Below are 27,341 nucleotides of genomic sequence, written 5' to 3'. Positions count from 1 at the left end.
TTTTCTGTATAATTTTTTAGCTGCTTACACTTCCCTAAAATATCATCTGTAACAAATATAGGTTTTCCAAAGCAAATTAGTGATTTTACTCACAAAGCATCTTGTGCTGATTTTTTAATATAGAATTAACTTATTCTGTGTTCTTCCAGTTACAGACATACTAACTCTCTGGCTTTTGTTCCTAACCTTGGGCCACAAAATTATTTCGTGTGCTTAGTGTACTAATTGGAGGACTGATACAAATGTTTTAAAGTCAGCAGGAAAAATAATACTTACAGTGTGTTGGCTAAGTTACACTAACTGTATTAACCATTCTTCACGGGCATGAGACCTGTGAGAGCCATTCAGCCATATAACATAATTTCAGGTTTAGTCAGAACAAACTTTGGAAAATTAGTTGACCGGAAAGGTAAACAAGCTTGAGTTTCAGAAAAATTTTCATGTAACGTTTTTAAAAATGCTAAATCAATCTCTCAATATGGTTTTTTTTTTTTTTTTTAAAATGTAATGATTTATTATTGTTTTGCCTATTACGCTACGTGGTCACAAAAAGTTTCAGTTTTGTTTTCTATTGAAATTTGAAAAAAAAATCTTTAAAAATACTGTTTCCCTACATAGCAGCTTGCGAAAATTAGAAGTTTTTTTTTTTTTTTACCCTATGTTGCTGGCTAGCAAACAATGAAATATCTAAGAAAATGTGGTTAAAAAAATTTAGTAATTTGTAGTAGCAATGATGCCATTTAAAAGTCATTGAGTTCTGCATTTTTAATTTTCAACTATAGAAAGCTTCCCAATCTTTATCATTAGAAACTACAAATTTATCAACAGATAGAATCAATTAGAGAACTCAATCTAGTTTGCAAAGGATTTTCACTGTCTAAATTTTTCATTTGGCCGTTCAGAAGAGATAAATACTGCTCTTAAATTCAAATGTTAAGTAATATTGAAATTAATACTCAATTGACCTATTGCTAATGTTTTATGAACTTTAAAATATAAATAAAAAGAAAGTTTTTATTCCAAGATTTTGTCTACTTTTGATCTATGTTACTTTTTTATTTTCTATAATAAAAACATTACATTATATTGATTATAATTATTTTAATTTCTAAATTATAATCCCAGCTTTTTTAGAAGTTTTTAAGCTCCATTTTAATAAAAGGTTTTTCTTGTGTTTTCAAAAAAATGCTGAAAGTAATGCACCTTGAAGAAATGTCAGTATAATTTTATGCCAGAATTCAGTGCAAATAAGTTCAGATAGTAATATCTTAACGTTTTTTTTTTTAGCTTATTACATATCATTAAAGTCAGAAACTGTGGTATATCCCTCTATATAACAAGACCCTCTATTTTTAATATAGAGATTGTAAATTTCTGATATGTCGTGTGTATAAGTCGACTGCTGTTCATAAGTCGATTATTATTCTTTTAGACGTCATATACTGGGCTCATAGTTGTCTTAATTTTTCTGATAGAAAATGTTTTGTGCTGATTTTTAGTTTTTTGTCTTGGTTTTCCTAAATTTTGAGTGTGTTCAGAAACCCCATTTTCTTAAGTACCTAATGCAGAATTTTAAAATGTAATTTTAAAAAATTTCAATATTTGTTCCAATATCTTTTTTTTTTTTAATAATGCAAATAGATTTTGCAAAATTCCATAGTTCTATTTTTGAGATTATCTACTAATTATGTGGTGGAGAGTGGGGTAAGACTAGGTACTTCGAATGTATGGGAATTAGTTCTGTTTTCCAGTAAACAAACTTTGAATTGTACTTTACTAGTCAAGAAGTACTTACCACCTTTGTGTTGTTGTTGATTAATTCACAGTGCCTGCGTCAGCTCTCTAATGTTCTCTTGTTTTTCAGCTATTCTTGTTTATTGGTCATTATAATTATAAAAATTATTTTTAGTTCAGCTTATGTGTTTACTAAAGATTCATACCTTAAACATTAAGGATTTAGTCCAATAGTATCTCTGTTCAGTTTCATTTTGATAATCTCTACTCTCTGAGTAAGACCTGGTACTCCCTTGATGTGTGTCTGCTGGGCCCATGAAAACCTGCAGTGCAACGGTAGAAGATGGTAACTACATCCAAGGCTGAACAAAGGTTTTACTGGCGCCTGGACAAAATTCAAAGAAATTGAAATGTTTGATTAACCAAAACAACGCATAACACTATTTTTTATAAAGTGTTTACGGGTGATTTTTCTTTTAACAGTAATATCTTAATGCATGCTAAAGTAGCTAAAAATAAAATCGCTAGCTTCAAAATAACTTTGTTCATTTGATAGGATTGATACAAAATAATGTAAAGTTAGTGCCAAGTAAGGAAATGTCTGCAGTCATTTACTAAGTTAATGCTAATGGGATTAACCATTCCTTACAGCGAAATTGAGCCATACAGCGAGATTGACCAGAAACAAAAATTCAAAACCAACTCTGTTCTTCCTTGTCAAAATAAACTTTTAAGAATTTGTTAACTGGGAAATCAAACTAAGCTTCTGTAAAGTTTTTTTTTTTTTAATGTTTCATTAATCACTCAGCTTCAGTCACTAATTTTTAGGTGTGAGAAAATTTCTCAAATTAAATTTTAAGAATGAGAATTTACTTTTTTAATTAATTTTTATTGTTTTGCTTATTGCACTGTTTGATGGTCACTAAAAGACTAAGGCTTTTTGAATTTCTGATGTTGGCAGATCTGCTTTCAACGAAAAAAGACACAGACATGCCCCATGGCAGTATCACGGCGACATTGTCGCAGAAAATTACAGAGATCTTGCAGAAAGAATTTTGGTTTTCTGCAGAAATTTTTTTTTCTCTAAAATTATAATAAACAGGTGCCTTTTTCTCACATCGGAGGGAAAAGAAATGCTCGTGATTTTTCTATTCTTATTTGAGAAGAATGAAAAATATAGAATAAGAAAGTTATAAGTTTCTCTTCTGGAGAAATGTTGAAAGAAATTTTTTTTTTCTTCCCTCCAGAAATCATTCTTTGACGCGCTCATTTTGCCCTGATATTCTTGTTCAATCATTCTTTAAAAGAGAGAGTTATTGCTACGGATTTTTGCATTGTTTTTTCGAAATCCCGATGTCTTTCATTGCTCAGTTATTTATATTCTCGTGAATTTTTGAAATATACCGATATTATTACTGCACGCGATCGATTTGACACGGTCGATTTGCGCCAATACTCTCACCAATCCATGCGGTATATTTAATTCGCGTGATTTCGCCGTCGATTTTTTTTCGGTAGTCACTGCTACGGGTTGCACGATTTGTAGATTTTTTTTTTCGTTTTGATGTGATGATTTGCGAAAAAGGAAATAATTAGTATGTTTTCTTGTTTAGTAAAATGTGAAAATCTCGCCCATGATATTAGAATAAAATTATTAGATTAGCTGAGTATAATTATTAGATGAATATAATTATTAGATTAAAATGATTGCTCATTAACTGAAAATACATTTTATAATGTTCAAGAATTTTTTCATGATTTTCAAACTATTTACCACTTGATTGCAGATTTTTAAACTGTTAACCACTTTATTAAAATGATTTGAAAATAAAAATTCCGTAATAAGTGAATAAAATTTTGCAGTTGAAAACTCCCAAGTTTACTTTATAAATTATAATTAATAGATAATTATTATTATACATGTATACAATTAACTTTCCTGTTTTATAATTAGGCATGTAAAAATAAAGTTTGCATTAAATGTATCGATTAATACCTTTAACTTACTTCCACTATTCAAAACGGCATAAAAAGTTTCTCCCATCTCAAGTGGTATAAACTTCAAAAAGAACTATCAATTATCGAAATAAGATAATCAAACAGTTTATAATTGTAATCTAGTCTAGATAATAATATTAATTTTATATAATATATCATTTTTTAATGAATGAAAGCTCAAAAACAGCAATAAAAATAATGGATTTCTTAAGAAATTAAAACAACTAATTTTACAATGTTTTATTTAAATGAGATAAAAGCTTTAATAAAAGTTTTATTCATGCTATTAAGTTAACAATTCACATGCTAAACATATACACTCTACTATAAAACACACGTTGAATTCACTTACGAATAGCATACTAATTTTTATAACTTCTCATACCAACTCCGAAATTAAATGTAGTTTTTTAAAATTTTGTGTAAAAAATATTTTTAAGTGGATTTACGAGGCTTTTAAATTCCTGGTACTATATTAAATTTAAGATATAGTTTTTTTTTTATTATTTACATTTGTATGTTTGCGATTCTTGGTGTTTATAAAAATTTGTATTGCTCTTTATTTAGTCCAGTTTTTTCCAGTGTTCTGGTAGAAATAGGTTTCTTCTGATTCGATGCCAATCCTGATTCATACTTAACAATAGTATAATATTTGGTTACGATATTTTTAAAGTTTATTATATAATTATTAAATTAAATTTCTGCAATACTCCTTCAATAAAAACACTGGAGGAAAGCCGCAGTTTTAATTTTTTTTTAAATTCATTTGATTTATCTTATTTCTAATATTTACTCTTTTAGTTTCACTTATTTACAAATAATTCATTGAGTTTAATGCATTTTTGATTTTGAGAGATTCATCCACTTGGGTTGGAAGAAACTTGTCATGCCTGCTTTAAAATACTACCTAACTCTTTGCTTCTAAATTTTTTAACTATTTCTAAAGAGTGTAGTAAATAAAAGATTATTTTGTTTAAAAGCAAATACTTCACTTACTAAAGTATGTAATGATACGATGGACACTAAAAATATTTTGTAACAAAAAATTCTATTCTAAGTGACCAAAATATAGAATTTTTTTTTTTTCTTTGCTTCAGACCAGCTTGTATGAAAGGTAAAGGCGTGCGGCGCGCAATGGTGATTACATCGCCGCCATCATGTCGTTAGTTTTAATATTGTAAAATCTCCAAACCGAAGTGATGTCTGTTCGATACCAATTCGTCACCGACCACAGTGCTGACGTGAAATATCCTCAGTGGCAGACGGATCATGGGTTAGAGTCCCCTTGCTGTCAGGCTAATCGTGGGAGGGGTTTTTTTTTTTCGGTCGGGCCAAAAGCAAATCGTTCATTTAGCGTTTCATAGCAGCAGGGGAAAAAATTGCACTGGAGTGTGTATTCAGTCTATTGCGGAATAAAAATTAGACTTTTCATTTGTAACTTTTAGAAAGGGTCAAATTTACCCATATTTATCAATATTCTAAAATATTATAAAACTAACATATATGCTTAGTATCTGTTTAAATAACATTCCCTCCTCCGCTGTGTGATCGTCGTCTGGGACTCGCAAGAAATAAGTCCGACCTGCTTAGATTACGTGGTGACCAATTCTTTTGACGCTTTAATGAAATGCTTAATTTCTTATTTATTTACGCAGTAGAAATATTGAAAATACAATAATTGAATTTAAATTTGAATGATGAATCAATTGGTGTGTCCATACAAAATGGCCTCATTTATAATATTCAAATGATTACATTTTATGATATTCAGGATGACATATCTTTATATTTTTGCTGTAATTTTTCTGTCTTTCAACTGCACTCCCCCTCACCTCACCATATGTGCCGTGTTATTGAGTGCTTGAAAGCATTTTCGCACTTCCACGACTTTATTTTTAGTCTTGATATTTACTGCTTCGTCTTGGATAAACGTTTGAGTAAAAAGGGAACTTTTCTTGCAGCTGTCAAAACAACTTCTCCGTTCATATCATTAACCTATTTTGAGATTTCACAAAAACTAACTTTACTTAAAATCCTTAATCATGCAGAAGGGGTGATTTGCGTGTTTTTCTTTCTATGTTTAGTCACTTAAAATGTTAAGCGTTGTTTCTTTTAATTGTTTTTCCACCCTGTGGTTGCGTGAAAATTGTTGAAAACTTGAATTTCTTTTCGTTATGCTTTTAAAGTAAACCAGTTTCCTTAAATAGTGCTCTTATAGACAGAGTTACATGTTAACTTAACACTTCCAATTAAAGATTCCTTGTAATAGTTAATTTACGGTTGGTGTATGTAATATATTTGATTGTCAATTTTGGTACTTATGCAAGTAATTTTCTATTCAAATTATATATTTTCTTTTAAATATGTTCCCAAAATAACTGTACTTCGTGGGGAAAATGTGAAATAATTATTTTTAATATGAAATAATTATTTAAAAAAAAACACTTGGTCAGATTATTTTTCAATTGATGTGTATATTTTTAACATGTTGTACAAAAACGAAAATGCACTGGTGTTTTGTTTAACCAAGCGCAGTAGATATATATTTAAATTCTGGACAGAATAGTCGATAAAATGCCCATTGTGTGGGATGGTGATTTTTTTTCCTCTCTCTCTCTCTCTCTCTCTCTCTCTCTCTCTCTCTCTTTGAAATGAACTATTGGGTGTTGCAAATTCAAGTAGAAAAATAACTGCCACTAAATTGGAAAAAAAAGAAAGCATTTAATAATTTTTTTTACATGTAATTATCTTTTTTAGTTACTGTTCGAAAATTTTTAGTATTTTGAGCAGTTAGTCGGAAATATCATTTAAATTAATAAGGATATAAGCTCATTTTGTTTTGCTATTCCGATTCAAATACTTCAAATTTCATTATAATTATTATTTTTCTCTTGTTTGGTTTGTATTTGTATACTTCGTGCTGGAATCGTTGAGTTAGTTCCGAAACATTACATATGGCTAAATAATGTTTTAAATGTAACTGTTCTTGTTTATGCTGCTGAAAAATAGTAATGGTTATGATTTTTTGATTTTGATTCTTTCAAAATGTCTGACAAAAACTCGAATGCATTTAAATGTTAGCTTGGGAAAATAACTCTAGTAGACAGTATTGTCGCGACCGATTATTATTTTGCAGTCATTATTGTTTCATTCTCTGCTGTATGATCAAATTGCATGGAACGAGTCATACGTGCCTCTATGGTTGGTTCCCCACCATTATGTTTATCGATTTTGTCTGCTATCGCCTGCACCATAGTCGCCTGCATCCTTTGAAGTCTAGTCTAAAATTCCGAGTTCATTTAGAAATAATCATTCACTTTTGCATGCGAAACATGTGGATATAATTTTTTAAGTTAACTTTAAAATAGTTTTATATTTTTACTATCCACAACTTACTTAATTAATCATTTGTTTAGGAATTACAAATTGCAAGGTGATTTTCGTTTATTAAAATTTGTATGAATATACTTAGTTCAGTTAATTATAATAATTAACTGAATATTGTTAATCAATGTCAGTTATACTTTTATTATGTCGATATATAAAATATGGCTTTCTATGAATTGTTGTGTCGAAGTTATTGGGTCGAATGTTCGAAATCGTACGATAAAGTCGGCAACGATTAATATCCTATTTCTACCGATATCGATTATAACGATATATATGCCTATTTCTATCGACACCGGTCAAATTACCGCTTTTCAAATGGACGTTATATTCTTCTCTGGTTGATTGTTAATAATACGGAATTTAGTGTAGGTAATAAATTTGAAAATAATTATCTTGTAATAAATTTTTTTTAAAAAAAATCATTTCCATATTCTGATCGTTTCCTTTTCATGCGTCTTCAGATATAGAATTTCATATATGTTACAGTGGTCAAAAGACCGCTCACGATAAATAACGGTAGAGTATATATGATTATCAGGAAAAACGAAAAGATAGATATAAATATTGAACAGTTTAAGTAGTTGCATATAGAAAAAGTGGTGCACCACCTATGGCCGTCATTGAAAAGCCGACCCAATTTTGGGTTTACGACTACCAATGTTCAACTCCGTAGCCTTGTAATTTTGAACCCTATCCAAAGAACTCTTGGATCAAGTAATGGAAGAAATTTTGCCTACGTGGAGGACTTTTTGATGGAACTCACCCGCTTTTGCATTACATGGAGAGGAAAACCACGAGTACCTCCCACAGTTAGCCTGACGGCAAGGGAACTCTAACCCATGACCCGTCTCCCACTAAGGATATTTCACGTCACGTGGTTGTGGTTGGTGCAAGCCGGGTGCGGAATTGGTATCGACCAGTCATCGCTGGGATTCGAAGCCGGTTCACCTCAATGAAATGCCAACACTCTATTCCCTGCTCAAATCGGGGAATAAATTTCTGTCTCAAAATTCATTTGACCGCTAGTAGATTTAGTGTTAGTTCTTTTATTTCATATTTTTCCCAAAACGCCAAGCGTTCCACAGAATGCTGGAATTACATATATTAAAAGCAACATATATATTGCTTTGCTATAAAGTTGCAATCAACTGTGATTCCTATCTCACTTTTTATTAAATTGTATAAACATAAAGATTTATTCTGATGATATCCTTATTGTTATTTAGTTCGTATCTGTGGCAAAAGAGGTCCTTAATTTTCTTTTCAAGCTATTTTCACTTGTATATTCGAATGGTAATAAAATTGCTGGATTATTCGTTTCACGTGTTTTAAGCTATGTGTATTGATGTTTTGAACGGAAAATTCAAGTAGAAATTATGTGTATATATTTATATATGTCCGCTTTTAATAAACAATAGCATTTTTTTTTCCACTCATGACTGTGTAGTACAATTTAGTTGAGATAATAATTTCCATTTGATACTGAAAAGTATTGTTATTTTCGTACATTAACGATCCTTTGTTTAATAAAATGAGGTATTCTTTGAGATTTTAACAATGAGTGCCGTGAATATGAGATTGATGAAATTCCAACTCCAGCATGGTTAAAATGAAAAAAATTCTCGACTTTATTGTGTCAGAATCTAAACATTCTGTATTAAAATAATAGTTTGCAGATTGTCATGCGTTGGACAACGCATCTTTATAAAACATGCGTTTATTTCCTTTTAGGTTTGCGATAGTGGCATTCATTAAATTTACAAATTCTATGAATCGTGGACGCAATATTTATTATACCTATCAAAAATTATTGCCTATTTTAAAAGTATGCGCATATGCTTTGGCTCGTTGAATATTAAAGACTGTTTTTCAAAGACTCTGTAAGCAGCAAATAATAAGATGTTTTTTTTAACTGTTGTGTTGATATTTATTTAGCTGTCAGAAGTTGTTGCAGTTTTTCATAACTGCTAAGGATGTTGTACGTCGGAAAAAAAATTTCATGGCAACTTCTGCTTTACCTACATAAATAATTTATAGTATGAGTGTTCGAATAAGCCTAAAGTAAATTATTAAGTTTCAAGTGCTGAAAGAAGATTTTGTCAATATGCTAACAAATTATTGCATGATTAATTCCCCTTTGCGTAATTCTGAATTCGCAGACATTGGGAATTAATCATGATTTTTAAATATTCCTATCTAGATTTAATAATCTCGCAGGTTTGATAACTTTTAAAACGTTAAAGGTTCCTATTTCCGTTATAAAATCCAGATCACTCTGTATAACTGAACAGCATAGACAAAATTATAACTTATCTACGAGTTTAAACCATGTCTTTTTTTTTTTTTTTTCTTCATTTTTCTTTGTCGAAAGACAAACACCCATAAAAATTCATTTCTAAATGTTTTCTGTTCTTGCCACTTGAGTTAGATGAATGCTCACACAACAAAAGCTTAACCTCCATAGAAATAGCTTAATTAAAGATTCTGAGATGAGTAATAACGGTCTCTGCAGGAGTCCCAATTAAATGGCATTCGACCGTAGCGGTTCAACCCACTCCCCCCACCCGTTTATGACGTCACATAACACTGGAGGAGGAAGGGGTGTTATGAAAGACATTTTTTAATTTGTTGTTCCTCAGTCCTTTGTCCCTATATAATGAATCCCGTTCAATTATTGAAGAACACGATGTGTTTGAGAAAGAAGAATGAATTCCTTTTAATATCTTGCGATTCCTTAAAAGAGAATATTAATGCTTATATGAAAGCAGAGCTCGAAATTAATGGTGGGCTGTTGGTCATACCACTAAAATTGTACTCGAACCACCATAACTATCAATAATCCCCCGAAAACAAAACTATATAAAGGTATGGTATGCGGGGTTTTTTTTTATATAAATATTATTTATAAGTTTTTGTTTCGGTTTTATTTTTTCTAAAAATAGCGTATTTCATCGTAATTGTGAATATTACACATTCTCTACATTGTATTTTTTAATTTAGAATAACAATTACAATTTTTAAAATATATATATTATAGACGTACTAATTGACCAGGGATTGAACAACGCTCTTAATTACAACCTCTGCTAATAACAATAACCGATAATTTATACAAAGCAGCAACCTACTTCCATTTTACTAGGAGGGAACTATAAAGTATTACCACAATCGCTTTGCATTATAAGAATACCTTAATTTTAAACAACTAATTTTAAGTATTAAAAAATAATTTTCATCAACTCTAGAAAAAATAATTTTTCCCACTGCTTATTTTAGTTTTGTTTTGTACAGAATTTTAAAATGTAAGAGTAGGTTTCGTTTACATTGTTTGATTATAAAAACTATCTTGCCTTTTCTGATTGTGGTTTGTGGTAGTATCTATGTTTTTTTTATGGGATTTTATTTAGTGGTTATAGTTAAATTCGATTATGCCATTTTAACGATTCTTCATGTAATTTAAAATTAAACTTGGCAATACTAATTTGCTTAAAATATTGAAAGACAGTTTTTTTTTTCTTAAGACAATCATTTGTAGAAAGTTGTATAAATAAAGTGGGGAAGAAGAAAAAAAAGAGTTTTAAAATCGAATAAGTATCAAAAGTAAATAACATTTCCAAAATTCCAATCAACACCTTCATATTAATCTGAGACCGTAAAAGTAGCTTTAGAGACAAATTTTGTTTTCAGATTTATTAGCCTTTAAAGTTAAACATTAAGTAAAAAAAAAATAATAATAATAATCTCTTTTATCCATAAATTATTATCTCTCAATATTAAAAAAAAAATCATTTGGGCATATTTTCTTGGAATTCAAGTAATAAATCTTTTTGGAATCTATTAAATCATGCATGGAAGAAATTTTGCCTACGTGGAGGACTTTTTGATGNATCCATAAATTATTATCTCTCAATATTAAAAAAAAAATCATTTGGGCATATTTTCTTGGAATTCAAGTAATGAATCTTTTTGGAAGCCATTAAATCATGCAAGCCGCCGTAAGTATAACGAACATTCGAAGTTCCCCCTCCCCCCTATCTTTTAGGTATTAACATATTTGTATTATCGTATTGAAGCGACTTATTCTAATTCGCCAAATAATGAACTAGATCTTTATATAAGCATATGTTGTGACTGAAGAACAGATGGTTTTCATAATCTTTAACCTCTTACTAGTACAGCTGTTCGCGGAGGTTTTTGTTGCGCATGTTTGAGACATTATGCGCAGTTCCTCCTCCCCCTTCCCCCAGTAATGATGTATTTCCTCTGTGTTGGTATAATTTAATAACTTAATATTTTTATTTTAAATGATGTTGTATATTCCGCCAAGATTCAAGATTGGCACCTATTTACTTTCAAATATATCTTTAAAATGTTCGAAAATTTAAATACAACGTAGATCAGTAGAGTTGGAACATAGCTGCTAACTCTACTGGATTTTCCAGTAGACTGCTTTTACATATTGTGTCTACAGTGCTGTGAAATCGGTTGTTGAAACTCCAGACTTTTCTTAAAGTCCTACACGGCCATATACTCTATTATAATGCTTGTTCATTTTTTTTTCCTTAAATAGAATTAGGTAAATAGTTATAATTAGGAAAATCCAATTTTATCAACTCAGACTTTTAAGCAACCTTTCTTGCCTCTTCCTTGATACTCTTGAGTTAGTGAAATGCGGACCCCACCCAGGCTCAACTCTCCAATTTTTCCCCCTTCTTTTTTTTTTTCTCACATCCCTTTTTTAGCCCCCTCCTCCCCGCATCTATCTCCATACATGTGAAGTAACACTTTGTGGTGGCATCGATCTCCCTTTCGCTGTTTTTATGTATCTTATTTCCCTTTTCCTTTCTGTATTGCATGAGAGGGAAAAGTTAGGAAGGCCATCTCGTATATCATATTTTGTTTCACTACATATATGTCTGTTAGAAAGAAAAATCACTCTTCCACATCCAGCATTTTGAGAGGACATTAATACGCATGTAAATTTCATGTTGGGTTGGTTGGTTCACTGGCCATCGTATCAGTAGTTTATTTTCTGGCCTTATTTACAATGGTTGAAAGAGAATTTTTGTAATCGCTATTCTTTTCATCGAATGCCGTGGAACCATGTAGTTAGGTGGTTCAGTCGCACCTTGCTACTTTTTATTGACACTTTTCTTGATTTTTCAATATTACTGATAATATTAATAATATTACTGATCTAAATTACTGATAATAATCAATATTATTGATCTAAATTTTATTTTAAAAAAGGGGAGTTGATTTACTTGTCGATAAAATTGAATTTGTTAAGAAATTAGCTTAGAAGAATTTTTTTAATAATTTATTTGTAATTAAATTTATTTCAATTAATTATTTATTAAATACATTTAATGTTTAATGTCTCAAGTAAATCCGACCTTCCACTCTCTCTCACTCTCTCACAAAACGAAATGACGATAACTTATCATGGGTGAGTTTTTAAATCTGGACATAGCTCGAAATGCGTGTCCATGTTGCGTAGCGTTTTTAAAAAGTGTGTAAAGGTGCTTTTTTTTTTCATTGTGTGTTTTTAAAAAGAGCTTAATTTTGCCTTTTCGAAAATGAGATTTTTTTTTCCCTTACCATGTCGATTTTCATCACGTATTAGGAGCTGGGTTCGGTGAGATTATTGCACTCTCATGTGTAACTCTGCTACGTACTGGAAGTCGATACTCTCAATTTCANTAATTTTCCCTTTTCGAAAATGAGATTTTTTTTTCCCTTACCATGTCGATGTTCATCACGTATTAGGAGCTGGGTTCGGTGAGATTATTGCACTCTCATGTGTAACTCTGCTAAGTACTGGAAGTCGATACTCTCAGTTTCAGGCTTCATTTTCCACCCTCTGATATCGAACCGAAAAATCAAATTTATAATGGCTAATAGAATCAAGAAAAGAGTTCTTTATCAGAAACTACTTATTTTATCATGATCATGTAAAGTCTTTAAAAATTATTTTGCATTTTGTTAATGTATATAGTGCTTAAAATTGTTTTTTGAGTTCTTAAAAAGTACTTAAAAGGTGCTTAATTTTTGTTGAGAGATTTGGCTACGCACATAGGTGTCTACGAAAATGGACATCATAGCATTTCATTCCGTTCTACCAACTTCTTTTATGAGTGTCTATTTTTTATTTGAAAAGAAGAAAAAAACTAATAAATCAAAATAAATTCGTTATGTTATAGCGTCCATTGCTTAAATCACTTGATACTTTTATTCATTTATTTTAAAAGACTTAAAAAGTCAAACATGAAGTTTTAAGGGGGGTGGGAATACATGTAAAAAATGAATTCGGTGTGTCATTTGTAACAGAAATGCCTTTGACTATATCGTACTTTTAAAAAAATTAACTATCACTTAGTATTAAAACTTTTCAAGGATTTGATGAAAATTTTTATTGAATATGAATCGGAGTCGAACATTTCAATTGCAGACTTCACAGCTGTAGTAGAATTACTGAAAATGTTTCCCTTTTTTAATGAATTTATATTTTATTCAATATTATATATTTCAGTTTAATGTGGATGGCATATTTCGATAATTTTATGTTACTGCGTATTAAGGGTTTTCATCGAATAGAAAAGGAATTCACTTCCACCTCTTGTTTAACCGAATTGCCCGAAATTCCTTTATTCAGTAACTAATTAATATTTTAAATAATGACTGTTTCATTTCATTTATTAAAATGTTTTCTGTCGACCTTAATCTTAGTTAAAAAGAAGTTCATAGTTTTAGAAGTTTTAAAAATATTTAGCTTTCTCGTTTTAAATTTTAAAGTTTTAATTTTTTTTAAATTGACTAAGTGTGGACTTCAAAAATGCTTTAAAAATACTTGGAACATTAAAAATTAAAATCCCATAACTATGTTCAATGAGATTATATTGCTTAGTTATTTAGTAGATATGGAAATTCCAGGCGTACAATTCTTGCTAGGTTAACATTTAGGAAATAAAATCCATTTTCTATGATACAGCTCACATTATCTCTCACTGGTCAGTTTTTTATTTCTCATATTACGATTAAAATGCCTAATTAAATATTTTTTATTAAATAAAATTTATGCAATCTTTTGTCTAGTCAAATGTGATAAAAACAAAAGAAGAAATGGATCTATAAAAATACTGACTAAGCTTTCACGTTCTTCGACCTTTAAACGTTTATATTCTTCTTTCCTCTTTGGCTGCACGTTCATCCATTCTGTCATTTTATGTATTCGCGTGAGGTAAAAGTAGTACTATTTTTATTATTATTATTCATGCCACCTCCTCACTCATAAAAATCAACATTTCTTCGCCCTGCTGCTTTCTCTTTATGCCTTCTCTTTTGCGCCATTTTGATTTTTGGAAGCGCTTAAGAAAAAACAAGACACTTAACGTGGTGTCCAGTTTCTTTAGATGGAAATTTATGATAAATTTGGTAAAAGGGTCGTTATGTAAACGTGATGGGAAGATCGTAATGCTTGTGAATTGCAATTTTTGGGTGGATATAGTTTCTTCTCCATCAATTAATGCCGAACGTCCTTTTTTACAGGCGCTTACGGAAATATAACATAAGTTTACAAAGATTATTAGTTTCGATCTAAACTTTTTCAAAGCAATTATTTATTTTGAATCTTGTCAAAGGTATATCAAACGTTCAGTTTATAAATACGCATTTTAATTTTATTTATATATTTTTTCAAATTTGATTAAAGAAATTTTCTGCAATGTTTAAATTCTTGAAAATAAAGAGTTCAGAATAATTATTTATGAAAATATTTCAAAGTATTATAAAAATTTAATTGAAAGAATACTTTTTCCTGAGGATTTCACATAATTTTACAGAGGTGCCTACTATCATGGTTGAGTAATAAAAATTACTGTTTTTGACCGTATCAACCTTCTTAAAATGGGGGGGGGGCTCTACTCTTTAAACGATTCTAAAAACAAAAAGATTTATTTAAAACTAGAAATTTTTAAAAATAAAAAATAAAAAAAAAAACTTGTCGATCCTTCGAACAAGCAATTCTGAAACTTTATCTTCTCTCCTTTTAGAAAATTAACAGAGGTGTGTGCGTGAAATTGGATGCTATTGCAACAATTATTTCATGCATACAACTGTTTTAAATATACTCGAATTGCCGTAATATAGAGTGACATAATAACCCGTTCCAAACAGATTAGATTGTTTTAGTTAGATTTAGTAACGCATTTAAATTTATTTAAATGTCATCCATTTTGTTTATTTTTAGTTTCCTCTTGGCAGCTTTTAACTGCTTCTCACTGACTACAATTATCTTGTCCCCAAATAAAAAGTAATTGTTAGCTGGTGTTTACGTAAATTTTTAAGCTCTTGAAAAGGAGAAATCGGGATAAATTAGTATCCAATTTCCTGATTATGATTAAATGAAAACCTTAATTGCTTTCTTTCTCGATATTTTCTTATCATGAAACTGAGACAATACTCCCCCAAATATTTGGTTTGCTATAGTGACATGAATCTATACATTTTTTACCTTCTTGCTATCAAAGCAGTGTGTTTAACAAATAAATAATCACGGTACTTTTCAAGTGCTGATGAAGAATTGTGTACTCACTCATTTAATCTAATTATTTTTATCAGGGGAGCTTTTTCGATGAATGCATCAAAGATAAAAGTGATGCAAATTAGCAGCAAATCCCCTTATTAAAAAAATGAATAAATATTTTCTTTACAGAATTAAAGCTGGTCAAGTAATCTAAACTGGTCGTTTTTTGGCCTATTAATGCATGCCAGCACTATGACATATACTCCGTAAAAAGGTGAGTTCCTACACGAATTAGCCGTTATTTAAACATAAAAATTTAGTATTTTTGGTTAAATGACTTTTTAAGTAAAAATGAAGTAATACACATTATAAAAGAACATTAGTCATTTCACTGAAGTGCCCAAAAACAAGAACTGGGGCACTTCTAAATGATTGCTTTTAAATGCAACTTTCTTCAAAAAAAAAAAAAAAAAAAAAAAAAAAAAAAAAACGGAAATAAAAATGATAAACATCGAAAAAATAGCGGAAATTGAAAAGATATAAACATCGAAAAATTTCGTTTTAGAATTGAAACGTTATATAATATCCCTATTACAAAATTTCGTTATTGTATGAAATTCGGCGCGGGGAAGTTTTTTATATTTTAGTTAACAATTTATAAGGCAAATTACCTCCGATTGCAACAACCACTATTTCAAACATTGTTTCAAAATTTTTCGATCTAATCAACCATAGGTGAACTTATTGCTATGGCCATAGATGGTTCACTATAGCGGGCCCGACTGTCTTTAGTATTGTTAATGGAAAAAATTAGGATTTTACTATTCTTACAAAGGTATGTTCGTTACTTTTATTATTTTATTCCTTTTCCTATTTTTAAAACGCCATTTCGAACCGGAACATCAATACCTGTTTTATTATTCTATTAGTTGAAGCGTCTTATCCACACAACTATTTTTGCTATAAAATACCAAAAATACTTTCAGATCAATATTGACCTAAGTGTTTCTAAGAAAGGTGAAAGAAACATTCTAAACAACCCTATTTGCATGAAGATATTTTGTTCTTGCTTCATTTAGTGCACCCTCTTTCTTAATGGTGAAACATTTGCGCCATATTGGAAAGAAATGTAAAAAGTAATCTCAAATATATTATGGATAATTTAATATGAAAAAATTAAAGGAAAATATTTTATCAATTTTCTTATAATTTATTGATCCGACATTTAAAATTTATAACACAATAGTTCAGTGTTCATCCTCAAATAAGCAAATAACTATTTTTCATTATTTGGACTAACTATTTTTTATTATAACTTTTTTTTATTATTTCACTATTTTTAATTATTTTTCATATTCAAATATTTTTAATTTATTTTGGCAACACCGTTAAATTAGCTGATTTGCTTAGTATTCGAAATCCATTCTCATTTATTTGAAAGAAAATCAGTTATTGATTATAGTATGAATTAAGCGTGAGCAGAAACTGGAACCTAATATAACAAATAATATCAGTTTTAATATTCTACTCAAACTAATCTTATACATTGTGTCCCAGGACTATTGAGACAAATTTGAGAGGAGGTAGGGGGGACATTACAAAGATTTAGATTTGCATAACAACAAAGGATCGGAAATGTCTTCGTTCGCCGCTAGATGGTGTTGTTAACAAGAGCATTGGAAGAGACAGACCCCCACCATGCTCTCCTGATTTAAGAAGCCTGAATTTATTTCTTTGGGATGCATTAAAAAGTACTGTGTACAGAACACCTGTGGATTCTGAAATGCTTCTGGTTGCAAAAGTCGTCTGTGTTGCTGCGGATATCCTACAAAATCGAGTGTATTTGAGCTAGTCCATGGCGCTACGGTATAACGCATGCATCGTTAGTAATGGTAGAAACTTAGAACATCTTTTGTGATATTTTCAGCTATCATGAACCACAGCGCGTGTAATATCTTCGTTCAATAAATATTTCAGATGATTTCAATCTTCTGTGTCTTTATTTCTTGTACCTGGCGCACTTCTTTCCCATGACGTTTTCCGACCCTGGGCGTGATGTCCCCTACCTCCCCTTAAAGTTTGTCCCAATAATCCTTGGACACCCTGTAGATTATTGAAACTTTCGTTAATCAATCAGAACCTTAAAAAAGGTATAACCACTGCACTTATATCATGAACCTATGTTATTTACTTATATTAGTATATTTGGTGCAGTTTTTTTAGCACAATACCTAAATCAAAAAATGATCAACTTCGCAGAAAAATTAAAGTTAGGAGCAAATGGTGGCGACTGAAATCTTGATGAAGGATTTTTTGCGAGTGAAACAGCTAACATCGGCATCCCTCATGTTGTGATAATGTTTCATGAATAATGTTAAATTAACTTATTGCTCATTTAAATGAAAGAAGAAAAAAAAATTTCTATTAGTTACCATTCATCTTTTTTACTCATGACAAGATACGATTGTATCGAACCAATCGCCGCGATCAAACGTTACGATGAAACACGACGGCGTATTCGCACATACGCGCGTATTGAATAATCAAAATTGCCTCTTTATTATTTTATCATTCTTTATCAATTTATTTAATAAACTAGTGAACGTTGTTTTGTCGAATACGTGCAGAACGTCTAATTTTATTAGGTCTTGTTGCAAAGAAATCAGAATATTAGATACAATTATGCTCCTGGGACCACGATTAATTAAACAATACTGGCATAACAATTTTTTACTGAGTTCATTATCCAGTAATAACTGTTATTGTTTAATATATGTATAATTTCGACTGAAAAAATACGTAAATCGTAAAATAATTGTCAAATACTCGTATATCCGAGTTCACACGAACCGCGTTAACTAAGGCATTCATTTAGTTGTCTTTATAGTTATGTTATTTTTTAGTTTTATTTATGTGTGATTTTACACCTGAAAGAATAAGTGAAATGTAAAATGAATGCCAAATGTCAGGTGTGTTTATTTTAAATACGGGAAATGGGTTGGCTGTACTTTTTTTTTCCCCGTTACTTAATGTTTTGGAATAATGATTTAAAATATTACCGAAATGAACATTTTTACATTTAGGTGTTTATCTTGTCTACCACAAATGTTTATTCACCCTTTTCACTTCAAAAAATAATAACGATAAATAAGTAAAATAAAATATTAAAAAAAATAGTACGCACATGTCCCCGATGATGCGAAATACCAGACCTGCTCTCATCCCGTCTTTGCATGCGGCGTAGAGTGTATTTTTAAACTAGAAACCCCGCTGAGTTATTTTTGAGGTAAAGATTCCAGCATCCCTTCCCGCTTTTGTTCTAACTTAGAACACTCTCGGCCCTCATATCGAATTGTGAAAACGTGGCTGGAGCTCTTTTTTCTGTTGCAGGCAGGAAGACGATCATAATAATAATCTCTCTTTCTCTCTCTCTCTCTGAGGATGCTAGTGTACTCGTAGTCCGATCGCACGCCTTGTCGGTCAATAAAAAAAAAGCAGGACCTTTTGCTTGTCCACCTCATCTTGTTTGTTTAAGTTGCCTCTCTATTGTTTACTCTTCATTGTGCCATCCTTCTCGTGTGCATTGTTGTGAGGCACTCTCGCGAGATTACTTTTGATTTTTCTTTGAGGAAATACCCATTCTTTCGCTATGACAGCTATACCTAGTGCTGTGTTCCCGAGGCTTTTGGATCGACAAAATTTAGGCCTCTTTGGATTCCCTCTATTACCTCAAGTAAGTTGTATGAATTGAACAGATTGATATCATCCTTTTATTGAATTTATCTTTCGCCTTTCGGAATGGCTGTTCATTGGAATCTTGTTTTTAACCTGTATCATTCATGCTGCACAAAATGTTACGTTCCTTTTTTTTTTATTATTATTAATATTTATTTACTGTAGGCATTTTAAAAAAATGCACCCATGTAATGCATATTGACTCGTGTGCTGTGAAATAAATAGTTTTACGTTACCTGCCGGAAAAATAAAATTAAATTATTGTTCAGAAACTAAAAACATAATTCGTCTGACCATTTTTAACTTCCAGTTGCAGTGCTCAAAGTTGTCCTTAAGTTTCCTTTAAAAAAAGAAAAAAAGTGTTTTTAAATGTTCTGACATTTTTGTGATTTTTCCAAATTTTTGTTGAAGTTAACAGGAAGAAACAATATTATTTATCTAAAAAGGAATTGAAGAAATTTCAAATTCAAAAATTATGTTATATGTCATAAAACTAAGTAAATTGTCTTCATTAACGCATCAAGTACGATATTAATCTACTTCCAGTATTAAGGACAATTACCCTTGATTTGATGGTATCAAAGAATTCGATGTAGGTGAAATATATAAAAAGTTCTCCTTCCTCATCAGTATATCATACTCTACAATTTTGCTGCTACTTAACGATTTTCCATATTTAGACTATTTTTCACTCTTTTTTTGTGTTTAAAAAAAAAAAAAAAAAAAAAAAAATTGCGTAAATTTTTTAAAAATTATCCGAGTTTTTTTTATTTATTTTTTTTTATGTTTCTTTTTTCATTTAAATGCAGGAACTACTTAAACTATTACCAATTGTATGTCTGCAAATCCATGTTGGTATTACAAATTGCTCCCATTAGAGAATCAGCATCCTTTAATTGTCCTTAATTTTAGAAGCAATTTTGTTCTTATTTTTTTATATTTTGGACTTCCAGTTGTAACCTCTCCATTCCAGTTTAATTGTCCTTGCATTAATATACCAACTATTGAAGTGATTTTGAAGATATTGTTGTTATGAGAACCGAGGAGCCTCGGATTTTTGAGAGATGGAGAAATTCATAATTTACCGAACTTCTTTTTATATTTCTTAGATTAGTTTTAAGTCTTCCAACAAATAATGTCCCCCCTCCTAAACGTGTTTTAGCGGCAATGAGAAGAAAAGTTTTTAAATTACAGTTTATGTGCAGAAGTTTTTTTTAAAAAATTTCTCGTGTTTTCAAGACTACACTTTTAAGCTAATGTCTTTTCTTTTTTTTTTTCTCAAAGTATTTCTAGTTCCGTTTGCAACGCATTCGGCAAATTTACTGAACGTTGGACAAAGTTCCAGAATTTAGAAATTTTTAAGAGGTCGTTGTGACCGCTCTTCGCGGCGCCCCCGTTTGAGAAACACTGATGCTACGCATTTTAAAGAAGAAGAAAAAATTTATTTTGGGAATTTCGTTTCCTGTACTTAAAAAAGTAGTAAGTATTTCAGTAAATAAAATAATGTCCCTAATCATCATCTTACATGACATCACGCCCCAATTTTAACACTTAATTATGTCGCACCACTTCTACTTAATACACATAAATAATTTCACTTTTATTTTTGTAGTGCCTTAAAAAGCTACTTGTACGCCCTTCAGTAAATTTCGCTCTTTCCAAAGCAGTTGCCCACCCTTCATTTATAGCAGTGTTTCCCAGAATGTGGTAAGCGTACCCCCAGGGGTACGGGAACAGTTTAGTGGGGGTACGCTTTCTTATGCAAAATATCTTGCAACTAACGAAAATTTTATTTGAAAACAATGCTAGCCATGGATAATTACGATTACGTATTTTTCTATTGGCTATTTTTGCAGAGTTAAAAGTTAATAATTAGTGGTGTCAACAGCGAGTTACGATATTTAACTTTTGTGCAATTATTTTTATAGTAAAAAATACATTCATTTTTTTATTAGGGTACACAGGGTTACGAAAAATTTAGAAAGGGTACGCAAAAGTCATAAGTTTGGGAAACACTGATTTACAGTAAGCGTACCATTCTGCCGGCGATATTATGTTAATTGTTCTTTACATCGTCTGGTGAATTCTATTTCTTTTGTGACAACACTGACAATTAAAACCATTCACCTCTCATACCTTACATGAATATTTATCAATACCTTTTTTAAGAATGCCGGCGAATAATAATAACTCCTTTTATTCTTGTGTCAAATGATGTTGTTAATATTTTTATGGCGAATTAAAAAAAGAAAAGGATGTTTAACCGTGACAATTAGGAAGTGGCCCTGAAAATAAATTCGTTTAAGTAGGCTCTTCGTGATACATTGAAACTATTGTTTCATCTGATAAGCTCTCCGAAGATTCTTCCGCTATGGCCTGTAAAATGAATGATTCAGATATGAATTGATACTTGTTGATGGTAATTTTTAGAGCTACTACAGGACTAGTCCATCATAACAAATCTAGATTAATATTTTTTTTTAATTATTTTATTTTATTTTTTTAAAAATCAATTCAAACCTGTCTCTATTTAATGTGTGACATTATGCATCATAAAAATATATTTATAATTAATAAGCGGAAAATTCTTTAAATATTCCAATTCATTTAAAAAGTTGTTTAGAACAGACTAACAGAAATAACCTTGCTTTTTGCAGTCTTTATATGTAAGCACATTACTTATAAAAATACATATTTTATTTTACGGAAGAAATTATTTTCCACATTTTATAGTTTTTACAATTGATATTTCATTATATGCTGACTGCTTGTTTAAAAAATATGTAATTTGACATGAATTTTCATCTGGAAATCGGACAACTACCCATAATTCTAAAAAATAATAATAGCATTGGCGTAAAAATCTATAGTCTCTGAAATCTAGTGAACATTGATTATCTCGAAACTATAATTCATGCCATTTCATTTACAATTTCAATTAGTACGTTCTTTTAAATTTTAAATGAAACAGGAAGGATTTGTCGATCACAAAAATATTTTCTCACCTGGAAAATTTATAATACACATATACAGTTTCAAAATCTACATGAAATCATTCCAAATCTTTTTACTTTTTTAAATAAAATTAAACTTTAAACTAGGTAACTTCATTTTAAATTAATAAGGATATTTATTTTGTTTTAACAATAAGTGAAATGCTGCACCATTTGCCAATTGGATTTCAGAAATATTTCAAGAATGCATTATGTTTTATATAAAGGTAAGGGTAGCCATATCTGTAGCGTCAGGTAACGGTTACTCCTAAAAAAAATTTAATGACAAATAGGAACATACACTTTTATATTTTCATTGTGTTTATATTGCAGGATTTTTTATTTTTTTTTTAACTTTTCTGTCTTTGAAGGTAAGGCAGAATTGGCTGAACACCTTTCAGAATAATCTTTGTTTCCTTTTATTAACGTTCAAATGAGTCATCTAAGAGAATCGCACTTTTACATATTTTTCGTAGGGTTTTATATTTTAAGTGGTAGCAATATTTATGCTTCTCTTTCCATATCTAGAATTTATCAAATTAATTTTAGAAGGATTTTGTCCACCACTAAATATAAATGAGATCATTTATATAAATGCTTGATAATCATATAATACTTAGTTTAAATTCTACCAAAATGAAAAATAATTTTGCCAGCTATTGTCCTCTAACATAATTTTGCCAACAATTGTCCTTTTGGAACAAATTATCCTCGGGAAAAAAATTTAAAGTTGGTAGGTATGTCCAGTGTTTCTCAATCAAATTTACTCGATGGACCGATAAAATATTTCAGTTTTTTATCGCTGGTTGGACTAATTTTTACTTATGCAAAATTGTGGCACTTGAACAATTTTTTCACTAGTTTGTTTCTGATCTTTTACATACTCACTACAATGGGAAAAAATTTTGAGCCTTAATCTATTTAAATATAAATAACATTTATCTAAATTGTAATTAAGTATTGATATTGCTAATAAAATAACGAAACGGAATTATGTAACCTAGTGTACAAAGTAAATTAAGAAAGGAAATAATAAACTTCAAAAAAATAAACTGAATTTTATCAGATTGGTATTTGTTGCTTACTAACATGTCAATTCTAGGTGTCAAACATAGTTACAGCGACGCGTAAAGCAGGCACAAAATTAATTCGATTTTGATGTTTTGTTTTTATAACACAAATAACCGAAAATGTAGTTTGAAATCTTAATAGCAGCTTATGGAGCCACGTGCTCTTACAAAATATCGTATTATTAACGTCTGATCTAATAAATATTAAAGTAGCCAATGAAGGATTTTTTTTTATAGAGTAGTCTATATTTTTGCTAATAGAAAAAATAATATCTTTATTGAAAAAATAACAAATTTAAGGTATTAGTGTGCAGACCAGTGAATAGAATAGAGCTTGCAGCCTGGCACCAATCCTGTTGAGAAATGATGAGGTTGAGATGCTCTAACCTACTCATTCCCTGCTTTTCTTTTTTTTCTGTTGTGAGCATTTAAAGGATAATGTTTATGAAAATTTTCTCTAAACAATGAAAATTGTAAAAACTTTATGTGTGCGAGAAAAATTCCCAGTATCTTTAAACATGTTTTTTGAAAAAGGACAAGCCTATAGCACAAAAATCTCAGTAGATATTAATTTTCCTTAAGTCTTTACAACAATGAATCTATGGTCATTCTATAAAGCAAAAGGCGAGAATAAAAAAGCACTTAAAACTGCTATAACTTACGTACAACCAATAAAAATGACCCTTTCAAGCGTGTCACTTTCAACTCTAATTGCCTTTTTCTGGAATACAGTGCGACCTGCGCGGTGTTTTTTTACTACAAAAATTTATTTTAACTATCAATGTGAGTTGAAAACACCAAAATTTTAACTTTTTATTATACTAATTTTATTGACTCACCTTGAAGGATCGAAATCCAGAGAATGTCGACTTTCAGCGGTGAATGTCGCTTTGGTGAATGTCTGAAATATTTGTTATATCCGATTTGATACTAATTTATTCGTTGATATTATATTTGTTCGATATTTTAATATCTGCTGAGGATAGATTAGGAGAAACATCAGTGTTCGGAGTACCGGTTAAATGCTTACTGGACAATGGCACTTGACATTTAAAAAACATAGATGTACGGCATACCGGGCAGTGGCACTCAACCTTAAATAAACATTGATGTAATGCATATTTAGGACATTTACCAAAGCGACTATGTGATTGTCAACAACCACCAATTAAGGTCATTCACAGTAACATATGTATCAGTGAAGATGCACTACTATCTAAAAGGATTATTTTTTTATGAAGGAAAAATAGAATTGAAAAATATAATATGCCTTTTCATACTTTTTATTTTTACCTCATCAATTTTGTGTCTTCAAAATTTTATGCCTATGAATTGATTATTGTTATCCTATCTGGTGAATTAATTGAAAGATACTGTTTCTGTAAAAGGATTTATTTCTATTCGATCAATTTCAGAGAAACAGAAAAGCCAACATTAACTAAATTTATCCTAACTCATTGTTACTGGATATTTTTAAACTGCATTATTATTGTTGTTTGTTATTATAATTGTATTTCTTTATAAATCATTAGTTGCCTCATAAATTTCTTATATAGTAAGATGGATGAAAGACCATCGAAAAATTAAATAACACTTCTAACAAAATAATTTAATGAATTCATATAAGATTTTGAAGAAGAAAAAATTTACTTAATTTCAAGAATCGGGTAACTCTGTTTTAGAGAGAAGATAATGTTATGTATAAATAGCATAACAATTAATGTAAATTTCCCTTTACTCTTTGTGGTTTGTTTAAAGAATAAAAAAGAGAAAGAAATAAAAGAAAACCAGGCGCCTCCAATTATCACCTGCCATACTGCACCGGCTAAATGCTCATGATTGGTTCAATTGTTCGATTTAATTTTCATATTTAATGTCGGCTCTTTTTTAAAAAAAAAAAGAAGAAAAAATATTACTCAACATATTACAAATGAGGCAGATTACCTGATTTTAAATCAACTGAGGATTTCCTACATTTTAATTGAAACACTATTTGTGTATAAGAAGAATTATTGGCAACCCTTAAACGCAAAATTGGGATTTGGAAAAGAATCTTTTAGCTGACGATTTTTTACGAATGTTTTTTTTTTTCCTTTAAAAACAAAAACATGTGATCTGCCTTAAAAATCAACTTTCTAAGCATTTTGCTTTGCATGCTATAAAAAAAAGAAAAAATTAGCTTATGCTAATCATGATGATGAAGAAAATTATCAATAATAGTGTTTCAAAAATGCAAACTGAGCTGGAAATCGAATGGATTATTTTGAATTTTGAAATCTGGGTAAGTTGCATCTCCTTCTCGAGATTAATGTTTTTATATTAAATCCCTGTAATAGCATTCAATTTCTAAACACAGCAGTATTTTATGATTCAATCCAGCTTGGATTGGAATCGATTTTCATAAAGGAAAAAATTATAATTTGTTTTCAGCTTAATAGCTTTAAGTTGAAATTCTCGTTATTTACGATATAGCATTCTTTCAATGTGTATTTTTGGTTCAATTTTTGAAACAAAAATTAGATTAAACTTCCACCTACAAAAATTGAGAAATAATTATCAATAATCCTATTACCATATTATTTAAAAATTTGTAAGGTAAACTTACCAACTTTCTAAAATCTTAAATAAATGGAATTGGTGTGATAATTCTTTTCATCTAATTCAATGAACTATCGTCTTTAATCAGCTTAATTTTACACGGCCCTAACTTTTGCAATCTTTATGAAGTTAAACACGATTTTTTTTTTATTCCTTTTCAATGAATATTGTTGATATATTTTGTTGTTAAAATGTATTATCTAAAAAACCGCCCGTCTCGTAATTTTAAATGTAAATGGAGCTGCTGCTCTGAAAAAATAAAACAATTTATTACTCCAAATGTAGCGGTTAGAAGATTAAAACGAATTTCTCTTGCATGCGTCATTCATTAAGGTTAGAAATCGAAGTATTCTAAATTAATCTTAAGCAATAATTTATTCTTTAAAAGAAAATCTCGATCATCGAATGTTAGTGTTTTTTGGTTCACAAATGAACTCTAGATACAAGAGGATATAGAATTTTTTTCTTTGGGGTTAATAAAATTCTAATTTTCTTTAAATAATAAAATTAAAATTCTGAGTTAAGTAGTTTAGTTCTCAAAATCGACTAACGTCTATATCTATGAACAGAACCATGATAATGGCCCTTTAAATAATTTTGTTTTAAGAGTGCCCCTAAAAAAATAATTACCTAGGATCCCAAATTTTCGCCTGTCTTGAAATAATTATGATTTTTTTTCCCCTCTCTTTTTCACATTACATTCCTCAAACGTTATAAATTTTGTATTTTCTTTTAATATTCATATTTTATACTATTATTTTATATCTCCAAATGGATATTCGGGAGTGAATTTCCTCTTGCATGAATAAATACATTTTTATTACATGTGTGTGTGTCAAAGGACCTTGTTTGGTTAGGGTGGATTTAAATTAAAATCCTGCATGTTCTTAGATGTAGATCCCAAAATTTTATTTAAAATAAAATAAAGGTGCTAATTTCTCTGTTATAAATACAGCAGTCAATATACAAATTGAAAACTTAAGGCATGCCGATCATTTTAAGTTCTGATTAGAAAAATGTATACTTAAACTTTATACATTTTTGGGCCTACGTGTATTTTTTCTTGATCTTTCATACCATGCAAACCATCTTTGCTAGTGAAAAGATGATAAATGCAAATGCTCCTTAGATGTATGCATAGCGTTAAAATTTTCAAATGGGATTTGTGAAATATTGAGCAATTAGGAAATATTGAGTAAGGGCCACTAAACCAGTGTTTCTCAACCTTACTTCTTAAAAAAGCTTTAAAATATTTCTTTTTTTTTTTTTTTTATTGTAGACCGGTAAAAATTATACCAA

General features: G+C 29.9%; 1 protein-coding gene across 11 annotated transcripts in view; it reads left to right on the top strand.

Annotated features, from left to right (window-relative positions):
* LOC107437190 (RNA binding protein fox-1 homolog 1) overlaps window positions 1–27,341 on the top strand; it is a 67,593-nt gene that overhangs the window by 6,716 nt on the left and 33,536 nt on the right. For 2 of the 11 annotated variants that reach the window (XM_071179928.1, XM_071179927.1), the window contains exon 1: window positions 18,963–19,379. The exons of 7 other annotated variants lie outside the window; for them this stretch is intronic. In XM_071179928.1, the coding sequence (XP_071036029.1) occupies window positions 19,296–19,379 (84 nt within the window). In that variant the 5' untranslated portion in view covers window positions 18,963–19,295. Of the gene's footprint in view, window positions 1–18,962; window positions 19,380–27,341 lie in introns of those variants that run through there. 2 more of the 11 variants (XM_071179926.1, XM_016049102.3) reach the window with 1 other exon arrangement.

This window comes from Parasteatoda tepidariorum, chromosome 4, assembly GCF_043381705.1.
Source record: "Parasteatoda tepidariorum isolate YZ-2023 chromosome 4, CAS_Ptep_4.0, whole genome shotgun sequence".
Classification (NCBI taxonomy): Eukaryota; Metazoa; Arthropoda; class Arachnida; order Araneae; family Theridiidae; genus Parasteatoda; species Parasteatoda tepidariorum.
Note: the sequence above shows the minus strand (reverse complement) of the source record. Positions and strands in the feature narration are given on the sequence as shown.